The sequence below is a fragment of the Mustela nigripes genome, chromosome 17 (genome assembly GCF_022355385.1).
Source record: "Mustela nigripes isolate SB6536 chromosome 17, MUSNIG.SB6536, whole genome shotgun sequence".
Taxonomy (NCBI): Eukaryota; Metazoa; Chordata; class Mammalia; order Carnivora; family Mustelidae; genus Mustela; species Mustela nigripes.
The window spans coordinates 16268978-16289586 of NC_081573.1; the positions used below are offsets into that span (position 1 = coordinate 16268978).

The following is a 20609-nucleotide window of genomic DNA, read 5'->3' on the forward strand; positions in this document are numbered from 1 at the left end:
TACGGTTTCACTTATTTGTGGAGCATAACAAATAGTATGGAGGACAAAGGGAGATGGAAAGGAGAAGGGAGTTGGGGGAAATTGGAAGGGGAGGTGAACCATGAGAGACTATGGACTCTGAAAAACAATCTGAGGGTTTTGAAGGGGCGGGGGGTGGGAGGTTGGGGAAACCAGGTGGTGGGTATTAGAGAGGGCACGATTGCATGGAACACTGGGTGTGGTGCAAAAACAATGAATACTGTTATGCTGAAAATTAAAAAAAAAATTAGATAATTAAAAAAAAAGAAAATAAAGAATATAGCACCTGGTTGGTTCAGTTGGTTAAGCAATGGCCTTTGGCACAGGTCATGATTCCGGAGTCCCGGATCAAGTCCTGCATCAGGCTCCCAGCTCCATGAGAAGTCTACCTCTCCCTCTGACCTTCTCCCCTCTCATGCTCTCTCTGTCTCTCTCAAATAAATAAATAAATAAAAATCTTAAAAAAAGAAAGAAAATAAAGGATAAAAATCATATAATCATCCCAGGAAGTGCAGAAAAAGCATTTGACAGAATTCAACATCCATTTCTGATAAAAAAAAAAAAAACTAACAAGGTGGGGTATGGTGAAGAAATACCTCAAAATAATAAAGGCCACACACATATACATAAAATATAATTTCTCCCTATTAATTAAAGATATGTGATTTTATTTTTGTATAGCTTTTAAATTTTTAAACTTAATTACAGCTTTATAATATTGTTTAAGGTGTACAACATGTTGACATGATACACATATATTCCAAAATGATTAGCATCAGGGTTAGGTAACACCTCCATCGTGTAACATAATTACCATTGCGTTTTTTGCAGTGAGACATTTACTAATCTACTCACAATATTTAGTTGCCATGCTGAACATTAGATCCCTAGAACTTATTCATCTCATAACAGGAAGTTGCTACCCTTTGACCAACATCTCTGCATGTTTCCCACCATTCTGTGGTAAAAACCACTATACTGTTTCTATGAATTTGCCTATTTCCGATTCCACATATGACTGATGTTTTATAGTATTTTTCTTTCTCTGGCTTATTTCACTTAGCATAATGCCCTCAGAGTTGATCCAAGTTGTCACAAATAGCAAGATTTCCTTCTTTCTCATGGATGAATGATACTCTATTGTATATATATGTATCACTTCTTCTTTATCCATTCATCATCCATTGACTGACTCAGGTTGTTTCCATATCTTGGCTATTATAAATAATGCTGCAAGAATATGGAAGTGTACAAATTTACATTCTCACCAACAGTGCACAGGGATTTAGTTTTCTCTGCAACCTCACCAAGACTTATTAACTCTCGACTTCTTGGTAATAGCCATTCTAACAGGTATGAGGGAAAATTTCACTGTGGTTTTGATTTGCCTTTCCCTGAGTAGTGATGTTGAGCATCTTTTCATGTACCTGCTACCTATCTTATCTATTCTTTGGGAAAGTGTCTCCTTGATTCTGCCAATTTTTTAGTTAGATTTATTGGGGTTTTTTTGACCACTGAGTTGTTTATATATGTTTATATATTTTGAATATTAACTTATTTTGAAATATGATTTGCAATTTTTTTTCTCATTCCATAGGTTGCTTTTTCATTTTGTTGACTTTTTCTTTTGCTGTGCAGGAAACTTTTACTTATTTAGTACCATATATTTATTTTTGCTTTTGTTTTGTGTTTTGATGGCATACCCAAGTAATCACTGCAAAGACAATGTCAAAGAGGTTTTTCCTGTTTTATTCTAGGTGCTTAGGGTTTTAGTTCTTATGTTTAAGTCTTTTTTTTTTTTAATTTTTGTGTTTTGATGCCATACCCAAGTAATCATTGCCAAGACCAATGTCAAAGAGGTTTTTCCTGTTTTATTAGATGCTTAGGGTTTTAGTTCTTATGTTTAAGTCTTTAATCGATTTTGAGTTAATTTTGTGAGTGGTACAGATATGGGCCCAATTTCATTTTTTTCCATGTGAATATCCAATTTTCCCAACACCATTTAATGAAGAAATTATCTTTTCCCTACTGATTATTCTAGGTTCCCTTGCCAAATATTAGCTGACTGTATATGCAAGGTTTTATTCCTGGGTTCTCAATTCTGTTCCATTGGACTATATGTCCATTTTTATGCCAGTATCAACCAGTCTTATTTACTATAGCTTTATAGTACAGTTTGAAATTAGGCAGGGTGATGCCTTCAGCATTGTACTGCTTACTCAGGATTACCTGGGCTATTTATGGTCTTTTCTGCCTCCATATAAATTTTAGGATTGTTTTTCTATTTCTGTGAAAAATGCCAGGTGGAATTTTGACAGAGACAGCATTGAATCCATAGATGGCTTTGGGTAGAATGAACATTTTAACAATAATAATTCTTATGATCCATGAACATGGGGTATCTCTTATTTGTGTCTTCTTCAATTACTTTAATCAGTCTTGTAGTTTTCACCACACTGATTGCTCACCTCATTGGTTAAAATTATTTCTACATGTTTTATTGTTTCTGATGCTATTGTGAATACGATTTTTAAAAATTTCTTTTTCAGGTATTTTGTTGCTACTGCCTAAAAACACAACTCATTTCTGTATGGTTTTTTTTTAAGATTTTTATTTATTTATTTGATAGACAGAGATCACAAGTAGGCAGAGAGGCAGGCAGAGAGAGAGAGGGGAAAGCAGGCTCCCCCGCTGAACAGAGAGCCCGATGCGGGGCTCAATCCCAGGACCCTGAGATCATGACCTGAGCTGAAGGCAGAGGCTTAAACCACTGAATCACCCAGGTGCCCCATTTCTGTATGTTTTGTATCCTGAAACTTTATTAGCTCTTAACAGTTTTAAGGTAGAGTCCTCAGGATTTTCTCGATATAAGATCATATCATCTAAACAGAGAAAATTCCACTTCATCCAATTTGAATGCCTTATACTTGTTTTCTCCTATGATTGCCCTGGCTAGAGATTCCAGTACTATGTTGAATCGGAGTGGTGAGAGTAGGCATCTTGGTGTTATCCTGAGCTGGAAGGAAAACTTTCCACATTTCACTGTCAAGTATGATGGTGGCTGTGGGTTTATCATATTTGGCTTTTATTGTTTAAGGAATATTCCTTCTATACCTGAATCTGTTGAGTGTTTTTTATCATGAAAGGATGTTATATTTTGTCAAATGCTATTCTGCACCTGTTGAGATATCATATTTTTATTCTTCATTCTATTAATGTGGTATATATCACATTTATTGATGTGACTATGTTGAACTATCCTTGTATCACAGGGATAAATTCCACTTAATCATGGTGTATGATCCTTTTAATGTCCTGTTGAATTCAGTATATACTGAATTCAGTATATTTTCTTGAGAATTTTTGCATTTATATTCAATTGGCCTCTAAGATTTTTCTTGTGGTGTCCTCTGGTTTTGGCATAAGGGTAAAGCTAACCTTGTGAAATAAGCTTGGGAGTATTCCTTCCTCTTCAATTTTTTAAGAGTTTGAGAATTGGCACTCATTCTTTAAATGTTTGATAAAATTCAACAGCAAAGCCATCTGGTGCTTGGCTTTTCTTCACTGGACATTTTTGATGACTGATTGAATCACCTTACTAGTATAGTAATTGGTCTCTCCAGATTTTTAATTTCTTCATAATTCAGTTTTGGCAGGTCGTATGTTTTTAGGAATGTATCCACTTCTACATTATCTAATTTGTTAACATACAAGTGTTCATAGTAGACTCTTATGATCTTTTGTATTGCTGTGGTATCCATTAGAATGTTTCCTCTTTCATTTCTGATTTGACTCCTTTTTCTTTTCTTTTTTTTTATAATGTGTTGTTAGAACAATTTTATTTATTTTTATTTTTTAAGATTTTATTTATTCATTTGAGTGAGAGTACAAGTGGGGGTGGAGAAGAGGCAGACAGAGAGGGAGAACCAGACTGCCCACTGAGCAGGGAGCCTGATTGGGCCCTGGGGTTCAATCCCAGGACCTGGAGCTCATGACCTGAGCCAAATGCAGACTAGACCCTTAATCATTTGAGCCCCCCAGGTGTCCCTTTTTGCTTTTTTTCTTAGTCTAGCTAAAGTTTTATCAATTTTATCTTTTTCAAAAACAGATTTTACCTAATCTTTTCTATTGCTTTGACTTATTTCAGCTCTGATCTTTCTTAACTCCTTCTGAAGCTAACTTTGGCCTTAGTTTATTCTTCTTTTTCTAGTTCCTTGACATTTAAAGTTGTTTATTTGAAATCCTCCATTTTCTTTTGATGGCTGCATAGTATTCCATTGTGCATATATACCACATCTTCTTGATCCATTCATCTGTTGATGGACATCTAGGTTCTTTCCATAGTTTGGCTATTGTGGACATTGCTGCTATAAACATTCGGGTGCACGTGCCCCTTTGGATCACTACGTTTGTATCTTTAGGGTAAATACCCAATAGTGCAATTGCTGGATCATAGGGCAGTTCTATTTTCAACATTTTGAGGAACCTCCACGCTGTTTTCCAGAGTGGCTGCACCAGCTTGCATTCCCACCAACAGTGTAGGAGGGTTCCCCTTTCTCCGCATCCTCGCCAGCATCTGTCATTTCCTGACTTGTTGATTTTAGCCATTCTGACTGGTGTGAGGTGATATCTCATTGTGGTTTTGATTTGTATTTCCCTGATGCCGAGTGATGTGGAGCACTTTTTCATGTGTCTGTTGGCCATCTGGATGTCTTCTTTGCAGAAATGTCTGTTCATGTCCTCTGCCCATTTCTTGATTGGATTATTTGTTCTTTGGGTGTTGAGTTTGCTAAGTTCTTTATAGATTCTGGACACTAGTCCTTTATCTGATATGTCGTTTGCAAATATCTTCTCCCATTCTGTCAGTTGTCTTTTGGTTTTATTAACTGTTTCCTTTGCTGTGCAAAAGCTTTTGATCTTGATGAAATCCCAATAGTTCATTTTTGCCCTTGCTTCCCTTGCCTTTGGCGATGTTCCTAGGAAGATGTTGCTGTGGCTGAGGTCGAAGAGGTTGCTGCCTGTGTTCTCCTCAAGGATTTTGATGGATTCCTTTCGCACATTGAGGTCCTTCATCCATTTTGAGTCTATTTTTGTGTGTGGTGTAAGGAAATGGTCCAATTTCATTTTTCTGCATGTGGCTGTCCAATATTCCCAACACCATTTTTTGAAGAGGCTGTCTTTTTTCCATTGGACATTCTTTCCTGCTTTGTCGAAGATGAGTTGACCATAGAGTTGAGGGTCTATTTCTGGGCTCTCTATTCTGTTCCATTGATCTATGTGTCTGTTTTTGTGCCAGTACCATGCTGTCTTGATGATGACAGCTTTGTAATAGAGCTTGAAGTCCGGAATTGTGATGCCACCAACGTTGGCTTTCTTTTTCAATATCCCTTTGGCTATTCGAGGTCTTTTCTGGTTCCATATAAATTTTAGAATTATTTGTTCCATTTCTTTGAAAAAGATGGATGGTACTTTGATAGGAATTGCATTAAATGTGTAGATTGCTTTAGGTAGCATAGACATTTTCACAATATTTATTCTTCCAATCCAGGAGCATGGAACATTTTTCCATTTCTTTGTGTATTCCTCAATTTCTTTCATGAGTACTTTATAGTTTTCTGAGTATAGATTCTGTGCCTCTTTGGTTAGGTTTATTCCTAGGTATCTTATGGTTTGGGGTGCAATTGTAAATGGGATTGACTCCTTAATTTCTCTTTCTTTTGTCTTGCTGTTGGTGTAGAGAAATGCAACTGATTTCTGTGCATTGATTTTATATCCTGACACTTTACTGAATTCCTGTATAAGTTCTAGCAGTTTGGGGGTGGAGTCTTTTGGGTTTTCCACATACAGTATCATATCATCTGCGAAGAGTGATAATTTGACTTCTTCTTTGCCGATTTGGATGCCTTTAATTTCCTTTTGTTGTCTGATTGCTGAGGCTAGGACCTCTAGTACGATGTTGAATAGCAGTGGTGATAATGGACATCCCTGCCGTGTTCCTGACCTTAGCGGAAAAGCTTTCAGTTTTTCTCCATTGAGAATGATATTTGCGGTGGGTTTTTCATAGATGGCTTTGATGATATTGAGGTATGTGCCCTCTATCCCTACACTTTGAAGAGTTTTGATCAGGAAGGGATGCTGTACTTTGTCAAATGCTTTTTCAGCATCTATTGAGAGTATCATATGGTTCTTGTTCTTTCTTTTATTGATGTGTTGTATCACATTGACTGATTTGCGGATGTTGAACCAACCTTGCAGCCCTGGAATATATCCCACTTGGTCGTGGTGAATAATCCTTTTAATATACTGTTGAATCCTATTGGCTAGTATTTTGTTGAGTATTATTGCATCTGTGTTCATCAAGGATATTGGTCTATAGCTCTCTTTTTTGATGGGATCCTTGTCTGGTTTTGGGATCAAGGTAATGCTGGCCTCATAAAATGAGTTTGGAAGTTTTCCTTCCATTGCTATTTTTTGGAACAGTTTCAGGAGAATAGGAATTAGTTCTTCTTTAAATGTTTGGTAGAATTCCCCCGGGAAGCCGTCTGGCCCTGGGCTTTTGTTTGTTTGGAAATTTTTAATGACTGTTTCAATCTCCTTACTGGTTATGGGTCTGTTCAGGCTTTCTATTTCTTCCTGGTTCAGTTGTGGTAGTTTATATGTTTCTAGGAATGCATCCATTTCTTCCAGATTGTCAAATTTATTGGCGTAGAGTTTCTCATAGTATGTTCTTATAATAGTTTGTATTTCTTTGGTGTTAGTTGTGATCTCTCCTCTTTCATTCATGATTTTATTTATTTGGGTGTTTTCTCTTTTCTTTTTGATAAGTCGGGCTAGGGGTTTATCAATTTTATTAATTCTTTCTAAGAACCAGCTCCTAGTTTCATTGATTTGTTCTATTGTTTTTTTGGTTTCTATTTCATTGATTTCTGCTCTGATCTTTATGATTTCTCTTCTCCTGCTGGGCTTAGGGTTTCTTTCTTGTTCTTTCTCCAGCTCCTTTAGGTGTAGGGTTAGGTTGTGTACCTGAGACCTTTCTTGTTTCTTGAGAAAGGCTTGTACCGCTATATATTTTCCTCTCAGGACTGCCTTTGTTGTGTCCCACAGATTTTGAACCGTTGTATTTTCATTATCATTTGTTTCCATGATTTTTTTCAATTCTTCTTTTATTTCCCGGTTGACCCATTCAATCTTTAGAAGGATGCTGTTTAGTCTCCATGTATTTGGGTTCTTTCCAAACTTCCTTTTGTGGTTGAGTTCTAGCTTTAGAGCATTGTGGTCTGAAAATGTGCAGGGAATGATCCCAATCTTTTGATACCGGTTGCGTCCTGATTTAGGACCAAGGATGTGATCTATTCTGGAGAATGTTCCATGTGCACTAGAGAAGAATATGTATTCTGTTGCTTTGGGATGAAATGTTCTGAATATATCTGTGATGTCCATCTGGTCCAGTGTATCGTTTAAGGCCTTTATTTCCTTGCTGATCTTTTGCTTGGATGATCTGTCCATTTCAGTGAGGGGAGTGTTAAAGTCCCCTACTATTATTGTATTATTGTTGATATGTTTCTTTGATTTTGTTATTAATTGGTTTATATAGTTGGCTGCTCCCACGTTGGGGGCATAGATATACACATGCATTTATTGCTATAAACTTCCCTCTAAGAAAGGCTTTTACAGCATCATGTCTATTAAGTTTCCATTTTCATGTGTTAGGGGATTTTTTTTTCTCTCTTCATTTCTTCCTTGGCCCATTGGTTATTCAGGAATATGTTGCCTAGTTTCCACATATTTGTAAAAATTTCAGCTTTCTCTTATTTTATTTTTAGTTTCATACCATTGTGGTTGGAAAAAATATTGGTATGATGTCAGTCTAAATCGCCTAACAATTGTTTTGTGACCTATCATATGATCTATCCTGGAGAATATTCCATATGCACTTGAGAAGATGAGTATTCTGCTGCTGCTACTGACTGGAATGTTTTATATATGCCTGTTAGGTTCAGGGATCTAATGTATGATTCAAGTCAAATGTTTCTACATTGATTTTCTGCTTGAGTGATCCATCCGTTACTTAAAGTATTGAAATCCCCTACTGTTCTCATTTTGCCTATTTCTCCCTTCAGATCTGTCAGTATTTGCTTAACATATTTATGTGTTCCAATGCTGGGTGCATAAACATTTATGACTGTTATATCTTCTTGATGAATTGACTTCTTTATCATTTTATAATGATATCTTTGTCTCATTATAATTTTTGGCTTAAAGTCTTTTTTATCTTACATATGTATGGGCCAACACTGCAAGGCCAATCCCACTTTCTGCTTCCATGGAATATCTTTTTCCATCTCTTCACTTAAAGCCTATGTATGACCTTAAAGCTGAACTGCCTTTTGGTAGGTAGCATATAGTTGAATCTTATCGATCTGGCCATTCTACACCTCTTGATTGGTAAAGCCAATTCATTTATATTTAGAGAAATTATTAACATGCAGACTAATGCCATCTTACTAGTAACTCTCTTATTTTGTAGTTCCATTGCTCTTTACCCTCTTCCTTTTCCATGGCAGTATGCTCTGATTCCCTTCACTCATCTTTTGTGAATCCAACAGATTTTTGCTTTGTGGTTATTGAGACTTACATAAAACCTGTTATAAGAGGCATCTGGGTGGCTTGGTCATTTAGGTAGCTGGCTCTTGATTTTGGCTCAGGTCATGATCTTGGGGTCCTGGGATCAAGCCCTGCATCAGGCTCCACACTCTGTGAAAAGTCTGCTTGAAAATTGTTTCTCTCCCTCTCCCTTTGCCCCTCTCCCTATTCTCTCTCTCTAAAATAAATAAGTCTTTAAAAAAGTCTTATAAAACAGTCCATTTTAAGCTGATGGATAGCAACTTTAATCACATAGGAAAGCTCTACTCTTTTACTGCCCTTTTTATGTTTTTGATGTTACTATTTTTTACTTTTTATATTAATTCATTAACAGATGAGTTATTCTTTATATTGTTTGTTTTATGATGTCCCACACATCTTGTAGGCTTCCTTACTCTTTCATTCCTTTTTTCTTTGTTCTCCTCTGCCTCAGATATTTCAAAGCTCCCATCCTCTATTCCTTTGATTTTTATGATGTTCTATATTGCACTTTTCATTTCATTCATTCTTCAGCTCCAGATTTGTTTTTATATTATTTCTCTTTGTTGAATTTCTCATTTTATTCATATAATGCTTTCCTGCTTGTTCAGTTCTATGTTTTATTGTAGCTCATTGAGTTTCTTTAAAGCAGCTAATTTGAATTATCAGGTAAATCACAGAATTCTGTCTTTGAGTTCAGTTACTAGAGGATTGCTGAAATCTTTCTGTGATGTCATGTTTCATTGATTCCTCGTGTTTCTTGGAGTTTTGCATTGCTGTTTTCTCATTTGAAGCAGTCACCTCCTCCAAATATTGCTAGATACCTTCACGTCAAATATACTTTTTATTGGTCCTGCTTATAACTGGGACTTTCTCTGTCCCTGTAGGAATACATGTGCTCCCTGCTTCTTGCCCCCTTGTGGCAGAAATATTAAGCTCCTTTGTCTTCTCTCAAGCTTAAAACTCACCACTCTGGCTGCTGAAAACCTGCATGGTCTCGGTCTACCAAAACTGGCCCTAACTGCAATACATGGGAGCATACACAAAGATCTAGCTGAAGAATTGAGTGTGGGTTTAACGTTTGGGGCACTGGGGATGCCTGCAGGCCAAGTGGGGGATCCTTGCTCAAGGTTTTCCCAGCGGTTTGTGGTGGGCTTCTTCCTGGAGTCCTGAATGCAGCTAGGAGGAATTGTACTCTTTTGATACACTCTGATATTCTTACAGCCCCATCTCTTCTCTCCGCAGTCATGCAGGTACTGTCTCAATACTGTGGGTGCTGCAAGAGAGAAACAAGTTTCTTCAGCAGCATCCTATACAAGTAGGGAAGCTAGGCAATCACCCACTGTTTTCCCCTGTGGAAGAAATCATTTCTGACTCTTCAGTTCCATGATATGCCACCCTGGGGCAGGGGTAGCACTGGTAAAGTTCCTTCCTGCCCCCCACCACCTCCTTCTTTTTTTCCAACACAGTGCTAGACTCTCTCCTCAGGAAATCTGGAGATCTACAAAGGCTCTCTCATTTGTGAGTATCTACTTAATTCAGCACTCTCCACATTTGCCCTTAATTGTGCTAAGAGGGGCTGGAGCTGATTCAGACTTCTGGTTTCACAGCCTGTATCAAAGACTGTCAGCTTATTACTCAATGTGGGTGAGACTCCTCGTAGGTCCCCTAGCTTTTGGGTTGGATTCCACAACAACCACAGAGGCACTTTTACTTGTTAATCATGGGGAGGTCAACTGAGGGTAGCCGACTTATGCTGTCATGATGCTGTTGTCATTCCTCAAAATTCAAATTTCTATGAAGAATTTTTATTTTTACCTTGGTGTGAATTTTTCCTTCTTATACTTAACCATCACATATTTTTCTTTAAGATGAATTATCTCTTGTCATAATAAATAGGTGTTGGTCAAGCTTTACTTATATTCATTTACATGAATGTCTCTTTTCCATTATGTTTTTAATGTTCAGTAAAACATGGATACTAGTTACAGGTTTTTCCATAACAAAATCGAAAATATAATAATGACAAAGTCTAATACTAAGCAAGCTTTATTATGTGATAGGCACAATTGTAGAATCCACATAACAAGCCTCTGAAGTGAGCTAATTATGCCCACATTACCATAAGCACATTATATATGCATATAAAAAGATCTGGGAGAATAAATAAGTTGGTTAACATTGGGAAAATAACTAGGGTCAACAATGTTGGTCAAGGGAAGCAGAACTTATACATTATAGTATAAATCTTTAAAAGCAGAAAAGACCTCATACATTTTCTCTGAAATGAACAATAAAAAAAAAAAAGACACATTCAAAAGGAGCCATCAAGATAACTCTTTATAATGGCAAAATTTTCCATACTTAACAAAATAGGGGCTTGATAAAGACAGGTGAATACCTTCAAGCCAATAGAAGAGTAACAATATTATTTACAAAGAATATTAAAGGCTGGTTATAGTATAGCACAATCACACTTTCTTTCAAAAACAATGACATAGTCTTAAAGAATTTGCTACAAAAATCTGACAATGATTGTCTATGGTTGGTATGATTACAGATAACTATTTTTGTTCATATCTACATTAATATAGAGAATTATTCTGTAAAAAGAGTATAGACTTTATAAAAGGCAAGTAAAACAATACTCCAAAACAAAAGATACAGAGCCACAAGATATTAAAAAATACTTAAAAGTAACAGTAACAACACAAACAAAATGGAACACAGATACAAACACAGATATGCAAATTTAAAAAATGAAGACTGACGTGATATCCATGCTTCATATGTATAAAAATATAACTTACCATCAAACAGGCAATAAAAAATACAAAAATAGATATGGCTATTAAATAAGTGGCATTCAAATGAGAAAGAGGGAGACGGGCAAATTTACACCCTCAATAAATAACTTAAAATAATTTTGAGATGGATCAGTAAACAAAAATAGCAGGGTTAGCCCCCAAATGAATTTTTCAATGTTTAAAATAAAGGCAAAATGCAATAAGCAGTTTTAAAATTTTTAATATTCACAAGTATGAATTTTCCAAAAATAATGGAAGAATGAATATAGATAGAGATCTTCAGAGTGGTTTTTCTTTTCCTGTATAAATTCTCTCAGATGAAGTTGTAAAGCATAAGTAAGGCATTTGTACCTTAATTACATTTGTAGTGACTCTCCCTAATACACATTTTCTTATGTGTCCTGTGTCCTTCCTTAACCACATAATCCTAACATAATTTTCCAATTCACAGAGCTATTCACCAGTATGACTTTTTTTATGTTGCTGAATCTCTGAACCCCTCCCAAAAGCCTTTCCACATTCCTTACATTCATAAAGTTTCTCACCAGCATGAATTTTCTGATGTTGAGTAAGGCTTGAGCCTGTACTAAAATTCTTCCCACATTCCTTACATCCATAGGGTTTTTCACCAGTGTGTATTCTCTGGTGCCGATTAAGAGCTGAACCACTGCTGAAGGACTTTCCACATTGTTTACATTCATACGGTTTTTCACCAGTGTGAATTAGCTGGTGTTGGATAAGTTTTGAGCCACTACCAAAGGCCTTGCCACATTCCTTACATTCATAAGGTTTCTCACCAGTATGAATTCTCTGATGTTGAGTAAGGTCTGAACCACTACTAAAGGCTTTTCCACACTCCTTACACTCATAGGGTTTCTCACCAGTGTGCATTCTTTGATGCTGAATAAGCTTAGAACCACTTCTAAAGGCCTTCTCACATTCCTTACACTCATAGGGTTTCTCACCAGTGTGAATTCTCTGATGTTGAGTGAGATCTGAGCCACTGTTAAAAGCCTTCCCACATTCCTTACATACATAAGGCTTCTCACCAGTGTGAATTCTTTGATGTCGAGTAAGAGCTGATCCAAAACTAAAAGCCTTCCCACATTCATTACAAATATATGGTTTTTCACCAGTATGAATTCTCTGATGCCGAGTAAGGGCTGAACCACTACTAAAGGCCATCCCACATGCTTTACATTCATAAGGTTTCTCACCAGTATGAATCCTTCGATGTTGAGTAAGGTTTGAACCACTGCCAAAGGCCTTCCCACAATCCTTACATTCATAAGGCTTCTCACCTGTGTGAATTCTGTGATGCCGAGTAAGGGCTGATTCAAAACTAAAGGACTTCCCACATTCCTTACACTCATAAGGCTTTTCACCACTGTGAATTATCTGATGTCGAATAAGGCCTGATCCAAAACTAAAAGCTTTCCCGCATTCTTTACATTCATATGGTTTCTCACCAGTATGAATTCTCTGATGATGAGTAAGGTTTGAACCACTACCAAAGGCCTTTCCACATTCACTACATTCATAAGGTTTCTCGCCAGTATGAATTCTTTGATGGTAAGCAAGGTTTGCACCACTACCAAAGGCCTTGCCACATTCTTTACATTCATAAGGTTTCTCACCAGTATGAATTCGCTGATGTCGAATAAGGACCGATACAAAACTAAAATCCTTCCCACATTCCTTACATTCAAGGAGTTTCTCATCAGTATGTATTCTCTGATGCTGGGTATTGAAAGTGGGCATGTCTTCAGAAGTAAATATCATTTGACTGAAATGTCCTTCCTGAGATTCCTGTTTTCTCTCAAACTGGCTTTTACATTCCCAATCACCTCTGAAACTTGAACACTCAATGCTGTTTTTTATAAGTCTTTCCATTATCTCTCATCAGGATGATTCTATTCCATAAATATTCTTTTTCAGAAATAATTTCTTGGTCTCAACCTTGATTCACAGTCTGAAAGAAAATATAAAAGCAAACATTCACTTTTTTTGTGTTCTGGGAGAAAAAAAAAACTTTTATAATAGAAATGAAAAGACTTAACTGAAACTAATTTTCATCAAAACTGAGTAGCTTATACCATTCTCAAATATGACTGGGCAATTTGACAAACAGAAAAGGAAAGTAAAAAGAAGTCACACTGGAAGATGAAGGAGATATTTAGGAAAACAGATTAATCAGTTGTTCCTAAATAGTGATTTAAATAAAACCCCCTTCAAACACAGGGAGGTTGATAAATATAAAGACATCTAGACTCTCCCCCAATTTTGTTAAAGAATAAATCTAGCATCATATACATTTTAAAAGGAGGGAAATTACCATTTAACCCATTTCTTAGGGTTGTTTGCAGCATTAAGAAACTACAACTAGAAGGAAAAGTCTAGGATAAATAATCAAGTAACAAACATAAATTGCATATAATCTGAAGGAAATAGAAGAGAATGTTACTCCAGATATAGCAGTATCCTAATTAAAGATTAATGTGACTAATGAGCAATGCAGAAGGAAGAATCTATGGTGTTTAGAATATGGCTTATTTATGCCATTTGGTAAAACCCAAGTCTATGAGGCTAAACTTGGGAGAACAAAGAAAGTAGCAAAAGCTACTGTAATGGAGAATCTAGTTTTAAAGTCTGTGAGAAGGGAAGAGCAGAGATAGGTAATGTGATACTGTTGACAGGTTGCAAGGATGCAAATAGATATATATTCTGAACCCCAGATCCAATGATTATTGAATGATTCTGAAATCATTCATAATACATAATACATTTATAAAGTTGTATAAGGTAACTGCACAGTTTTCAGTGGCTATAAATTTGGAAGATCTGCATGCCAGAAGAGAGACTAGGAAAAAGAATGGATTTAAATATAACAATTAAGTCCCTGAGCACATACATCAAACTCCAAACATGAAAACATTTGAGCTTTAGTCTCTTCTTGTAACACTTATACAGCAAGGTTATTTGGGGTAGGCCTAAATATGTCCTCAAATTCTTTCCATCTCCACTGTCAATAAATGATCCAGGCCCAGACTTTGATTTGGATACAAAAGCAGTATTTTATTTAGTTGTCTGCCTTTCCAGTTTTACACCCTTAGCAGCTACAGTGATATTCAGCTTGGCACTGTTCTGTTAAAAATGTTTCAGTGATTCTCCGTTGTCCCTAGGATAAGATCTGTATGCCTTAACTTGGTCTTAACAATTCCTCAGTAATCTGCCTCCCACCTGCCTCTTCAACCTGATACTTCTCTCCCCTCAACAATAACTTATAGCTATACTGGTCTTTTCAGTTCTTCAAATGCACTAAATTGTTACACTCCCCCCACCATACACACACACACACAAAATGATTTCATCTGCTCTAAATATTTGTCCATATTCCCTTCTCCACTGCCCTCTCTTGGCCTTACCAGTTCCTGGACATTGTTAAGGTCTCTGCTAAGTGGCATATCCTAATAAATATCTTTTCTGAATACTCAGTCTTAATTATGCACATCCTATCATTACCTCTCAAAGCACTTTCCCCCATCTTTTTCCTTCCATTCTTTGTGTTTTTATTTTGGTAAAGGTTGATTACACATTTGTCTCCTACAATTGTAAATTTCATATTGAATGTTTGCTTAATGTATGTCTGCTACAACAGAACCAATCTTCAAGAAGGAAGGATAGACAATGTATGTTACTTTAATCCACTTGAACTCTGGCACATGAAGAAAGATCAAAATACATTTAATGGATGCCTAATATAATAAATTAATTTCAAAATTCATTATCCTTAAAAATAAACATTTAAAAACAAGATTTGTCTAGAAAGAGAATTCTCTTGTTCTCTCAAAGAGGACAAGTCAATCACATGCAGTTTTTCCTGCCCATTTCTTCACTGAAATCAATGAAAAGGATTTTTTAAAAGGACCAAGTGCTTAGGCAAGGAGAATTAAAGAAGAGATAGAAGCAACAAAACTTCTGAAGTTGGAAAGCATACAAATAAATGATGACTAACTCAACAAACCAAACAATAATGAAATCAAACAAAAAGGAAAACCCAGAGGAGGATGATTTATGCTGCAGAACCCTCAAAAAGGCTTAAGAAATGGAGGCACTATGTACTAATGTACAGTTGGCATACAGAAAGCAAAGTGAGGTTCATAATGTCCGTTCTAAACTACAGAGGGGCAAATATCATAACATATTTAAGGAAACCCTATAATGTAAAAAATGATTAAATAAACAAGTCCCAAACAACTTAAAAGAGAAACTACAGAAGAAAAGAAGAAAAATTTCAGAAGCCACCATTAATATCCTAAGAAGGATGTGAGAAGTTATTTTACATGCTAAAAAATCAGATGACATAAAAGGAATGAGATCTTAGGAAATGAAAATATAAAGTGGGAATAAAAGCAAGTAATTACAAAGATGAAAAGATAAATGAAAAAAAAAAAAACTCTTTTAAAAGTACAACAAGGGGGGCACCTGGGTGGCTCAGTGGGATAGGGTCTCTGCCTTCAGCTTGGGTCAAGGTCCCAGGGTCCTAGGATCGAGCCCCGAATCGGGCTCTCTGCTCCGCGGGGAGCCGGCTTCCTCCTCTCTCTCTGACTGCCTCTCTGCCTAGTTGTGATTTCTCTCTGTCAAATAAATAAAATATTTTTTAAAAACAAAATAAAAAAATAAAAGTACAACAAGGGCACCTGGGTGGCTCAGTGGGTTAAAGCCTCTCCCTTCCTCAGGTCATGATCCCACGGTCCTGGGATTGAACCCTGCCTTCTGCTCAGCGGGGAGCCTGCTTTCCTTCCTCTCTCTCTCTGCCTGCCTCTCTGCCTACTTGTGATCTCTGTCTGTCAAACAAGTAAATAAAATCTTAAAAAAAAAAAAGTACAAGATATGGAAATGGAAAATAAATGAAAATTGGAAGGTCATGAAAGGCAGCTCAATATCTAATGAAAAAAGATCATTTTTTAAAAGATTTTTATTTATTTATTTGACAGATCAGAAGTAGTCAGAGAGGCAGGCAGAGAGAGACAGAGGAGGATGCAGGCTCCCCGCTGAGCAGAGAGCCCGATGCGGGGCTCGATCCCAGGACCCTGAGACCATGACCTGAGCAGAAGGCAGAGGCTTTAACCCACTGAGCCACCCAGGCGCCCCAAAAAGATCATTTTTAAAAGTGTGTTAAGTATCTGCGAAGTTTCAGGGTGTTAGTAGGAATAAAAAAACCTGAAAATCATCATTTTGAAAACACCACTCTAATTATTGATTTAGGCAAGTATTCTCCATAAATTCTAAAACCAGAAAGTGAATGGTTGTTAAGAAAAAGGATATTCAATGGTCTCAGAGTATCACTCCACAGACTATTTGCTAATTATAAAGGGAAAAGTATACCTTTATACTGAGAAAATTTAGTATACACCACCTTTAATCTTAAGTTTAAAAAAAACTGGACATCACCAATAGTGCAACAACCTATACCTCCCAATGTAATGTAATAAAAGGCATACCATCCTACCACCTACAGAGTATGCTTGCCAAATACTTAGGCTGAATCTAAGCCTCTAATTTACATGAGAAAGCCATCCAAAAGACAAATGGAGGTTGTTAAGACAATCTACAAGACAACTGTCCTGAATTGTCTAAAACATTCAGTGTCATATTAAAAACAATTAATAAAGTCTGTTCTAGATTAAAAGAGACTAAAGAGACCCAACAACCAAAATAATACATGAATCTTGACTGGATCCTAGGTCAAACAAACAAGTGACCAAATAAATGAATAAAAAACATTACACCAGCTAAAAAAATAAAATAAAAAGAAATTTTGGGGAACCACTGGAAATACTTGAACACAAAATGCTTGAGGAGATATTAATGAATTAATGCAAATTTTCAAAGATTTGCTATGTCATTGTTATTGTTTGTAAAATGTCCTTATATCGAGGAGATGCATGCTAAAAGTATTAAGGGTTTAAAATGTCCAGATGTCCCCAACTTATTTTCAAATGATTCGGAGGGGAGGAGGTTGAGAAATACATGTGTGAGTGTGTGTTCAGAAAGATAAAGCAAATGTGGTGAAATGTTATCAATGGTCTCACTTGGCAATTTTAGGTGAAGACCAAATAGGGTATATGGGGTACACTGAAATGTTCTCTCAATTTTGCTGTATATTAGAAAATTTTCAAGGAAAACAGAAATTACAGATTGTTTTAGAAAGTAGCATTTAAGAAATTTTCCAGACTTGGGGCACCTGGGTGGCTCAGTGCATTAAAGCCTCTACCTTCGGCACATCACACACCGGGCTCTCTGTTCAGCAGGGAGCCTGCTTCCTCCTCTCTCTCGGCCTGCATCTCTGCCTACTTGTGATCTCTGTCTGTCAAATAAATAAATAAAATCTTTAAAAAAGGGGGGGGCGCCTGGGTGGCTCAGTGGGTTAAGCCTCTGCCTTCAGCTCAGGTCATGATCTCAGGGTCATGGGATCAAAACCCGTATTGGCCTCTCTGCTCAGCGGGGAGCCTGTTCCCCCCTCTCTCTGCCTGCCTCTCTGCCTACCTGTGATCTCTCTCTCTCTAATAAATAAATAAAATCTTAAAAAAAAAAAAAAAAGAAATTTTCCAGACTTGAAGGACATGAATCTCCACATTTAATGGACTCATTTGATACCTATCATAAAGAATAAAATTGATTCACACTAAGATAGATTTTACATTAGGTTCCAGGACACTAGGAACAAAGAAAAAACCATAAAAGGCTCAAAAACTAAAAACAGGGCATAAATAAAAGAGCAGGAATGAAAACGGCTTTGGAGTTCCCAATAATATTCTAAGCAGGAAGTCATGATTACAAAGTTCTAGAGAAAAGTAATTTCAAGTAGAATTCCTGTCCTGTAAAAGAACCAATGTACTGGTTGAAAAAGCCCTTTTCAGATATACTAGAACTCACATGCATAACAAATTTATCCATTCTTACATGCCACCTATATAAAAAACCAATTTTATTTTTTTACAAAAGATTTTATTTATTCATTTGTCAGAGAGATAGCACAAGCAGAGGGAGAGGCATAAAAAACCAATTTTTATAAAAGATTTTATTTATTTATTTAAGAGAGAGAGAGCGCGCACAATGAGGAAAGAAACATTTCTTTAACAAATGGTGCTAGGACAACTGGATAAACATATTCAAAAGAATGAAGTCAAACCCCCAATCTTCATATAAAAAATTAACTCATGAGGAGTGCCTCGGTGGCTCAGTTTTAAGTGTCTGCCTTCAGCTAAGGTCATGATCCCAGAGTCCTGGGATCAAGTACCGCATCAGGCTCCCTGCTCTGCATGAAGCCTGCTTCTCCCTCTCCCACTCCTTCTGCTTGTGTTCCCTCTCTTGCTGTATCTCTCTGTGTCACATAAATGAAATCCTTAAAAATATTAATTCATGAAATTGGACCCACTTTCTCACCCTCAATAAACTCAAAATGGATTAAGTACCTAATGTGAGACTAGAAACCATAAAAATCCTAGAAGAGAACACAAGCAGTAATTTCTCCAATATCAGTCACAGCAACATTTTTCATGATGCTGGTCTCCTGATGCAAGGAAAATAAAAGCAAAAATAAACTACATCAAAATAAAAAGTTTCTGCACAGCAAGAAAACAACCAACAGAACTAAAAGACAACCTACTGAATGGAAGAAGACATTTTCAAATGATATATCCAATAAAGGGCTAGTATACAAAATATATAAAGAACTTACACAACTCAACACCCCAAAACCAAATAATCCAATTAAAAAATGGGCAGGACCCATGAATAGACATTTTTCCAAAGACTTACAGATGGCCAACAGACACATGAAAAGATGCTCAACATTACTAAGCATCAGGGAAATGCAAGTAAGAACACAATGAGATACTACATCACACCTGTCAGAATAGCTAAAATCAGTAACAAAGAAACAACAAGTATTAGTGAGGATGTGGAGAAAAAGGAATATTGGGGCCCTGTTGGTGGGAATGCAAACACTATGGTAAACAGTATGAAGACGCCTCAAAAAAATTAAAAGTAGAATGCCCATATGATTTAGTAAATCCACTACTGGGTATTTAACTAAAGAATATGAAAACACTAATTCAAAAAGATCTATCACCTCACACCAGTCGGAATGGCTAAAATTAACAAGTGAGGAAAGGACAGATGTTGGCAAGGATGCAGAGGAAGGGGAACCCTCTTACACTGTTGGTGGGAATGCAAGCTGGTACAGTCACTCTGGAAAACAGTATGGAAGTTCCTCAAGAAGTTGAAAATAGAGCTATCCTATGAACCAGCAATTGCACTAGTTGGTATTTACCCCCAAAGACACAAATGTAGCGATATCCAAAAGGGCTCCTGTACCCCAATGTTTATAGCAGAAATGTCCACAGTAGCCCACAGACCATCTACAGATGAATGGATAAAGATGTGGTATATATACATAATGGAATACTACTCAGCTATCAAAAAATGAAATCTCGCCATTTGCAACAACATGGATGGAAATAGAGGGTATTATGCTAAGCAAAATAAGTCAGTCAGAGAAAGACAATTATGTGATCTCACTCATAGGTGGAATTTAATAAACAAAACAGAGGATCATAGAGGAGAGAGGAAAAAATAAAACAAGACAAAATCAGAGAGGGAGACAAACCATTAGAGACTCTTAATCATAGGAACAAACTGAGGATTGCCAGCGGGTTTGGGGGGAACAGGGTGTAGAGTAACTGGGTGATGGACATTAAGGAGGGCATGTGATGTACTGAGCACTGGGTATTATGTAAGACTGATGAATCACTGACCTCTACCTCTGAAACCAATAATATATTATATGTTAATTAATTTAAAAATTAAATTAATTAAATTTTAAAAAGAAAAAAGAAAAGGAAAAAAAAGATCTATGTACCCCTATGTTTATTACAGCATTATTTACAACAGCCAAATTATAGAAGCAACCCAAATGTCCATCAATAGATGGATGGATAAAGATGTGGTATATATACATATAATGAAATATTACTCAGCCATAAAAAAGAATAAAATCTTGCCATTTGCAACAACATGGACAGATCTAGAGAGTATAATGCTAAGTGAAATAAATCAGTGAAAAACAAATACCATATGATTTCACTCATATGTGGA

The 20609-nt window shown here is 36.5% G+C and overlaps 2 protein-coding genes across 3 annotated transcripts in view; both read right to left on the bottom strand.

Moving 5' to 3' along the window:
- LOC132005603 (zinc finger protein 383-like) overlaps window positions 1–20609 on the bottom strand; it is a 61227-nt gene that overhangs the window by 25051 nt on the left and 15567 nt on the right. The gene's annotated exons all lie outside the window — the stretch shown is intronic.
- The window catches only part of LOC132005611 (zinc finger protein 345), a 90567-nt gene continuing 80636 nt past the window's right edge, over window positions 10679–20609 (bottom strand). Inside the window, exon 5 of one of the 2 annotated variants that reach the window (XM_059382968.1) lies at window positions 10679–13179. In XM_059382968.1, the coding sequence (XP_059238951.1) occupies window positions 11901–13179 (1279 nt within the window). In that variant the 3' untranslated portion in view covers window positions 10679–11900. Of the gene's footprint in view, window positions 13420–20609 lie in introns of both variants that reach the window. The other variant, XM_059382967.1, reaches the window with a different exon arrangement.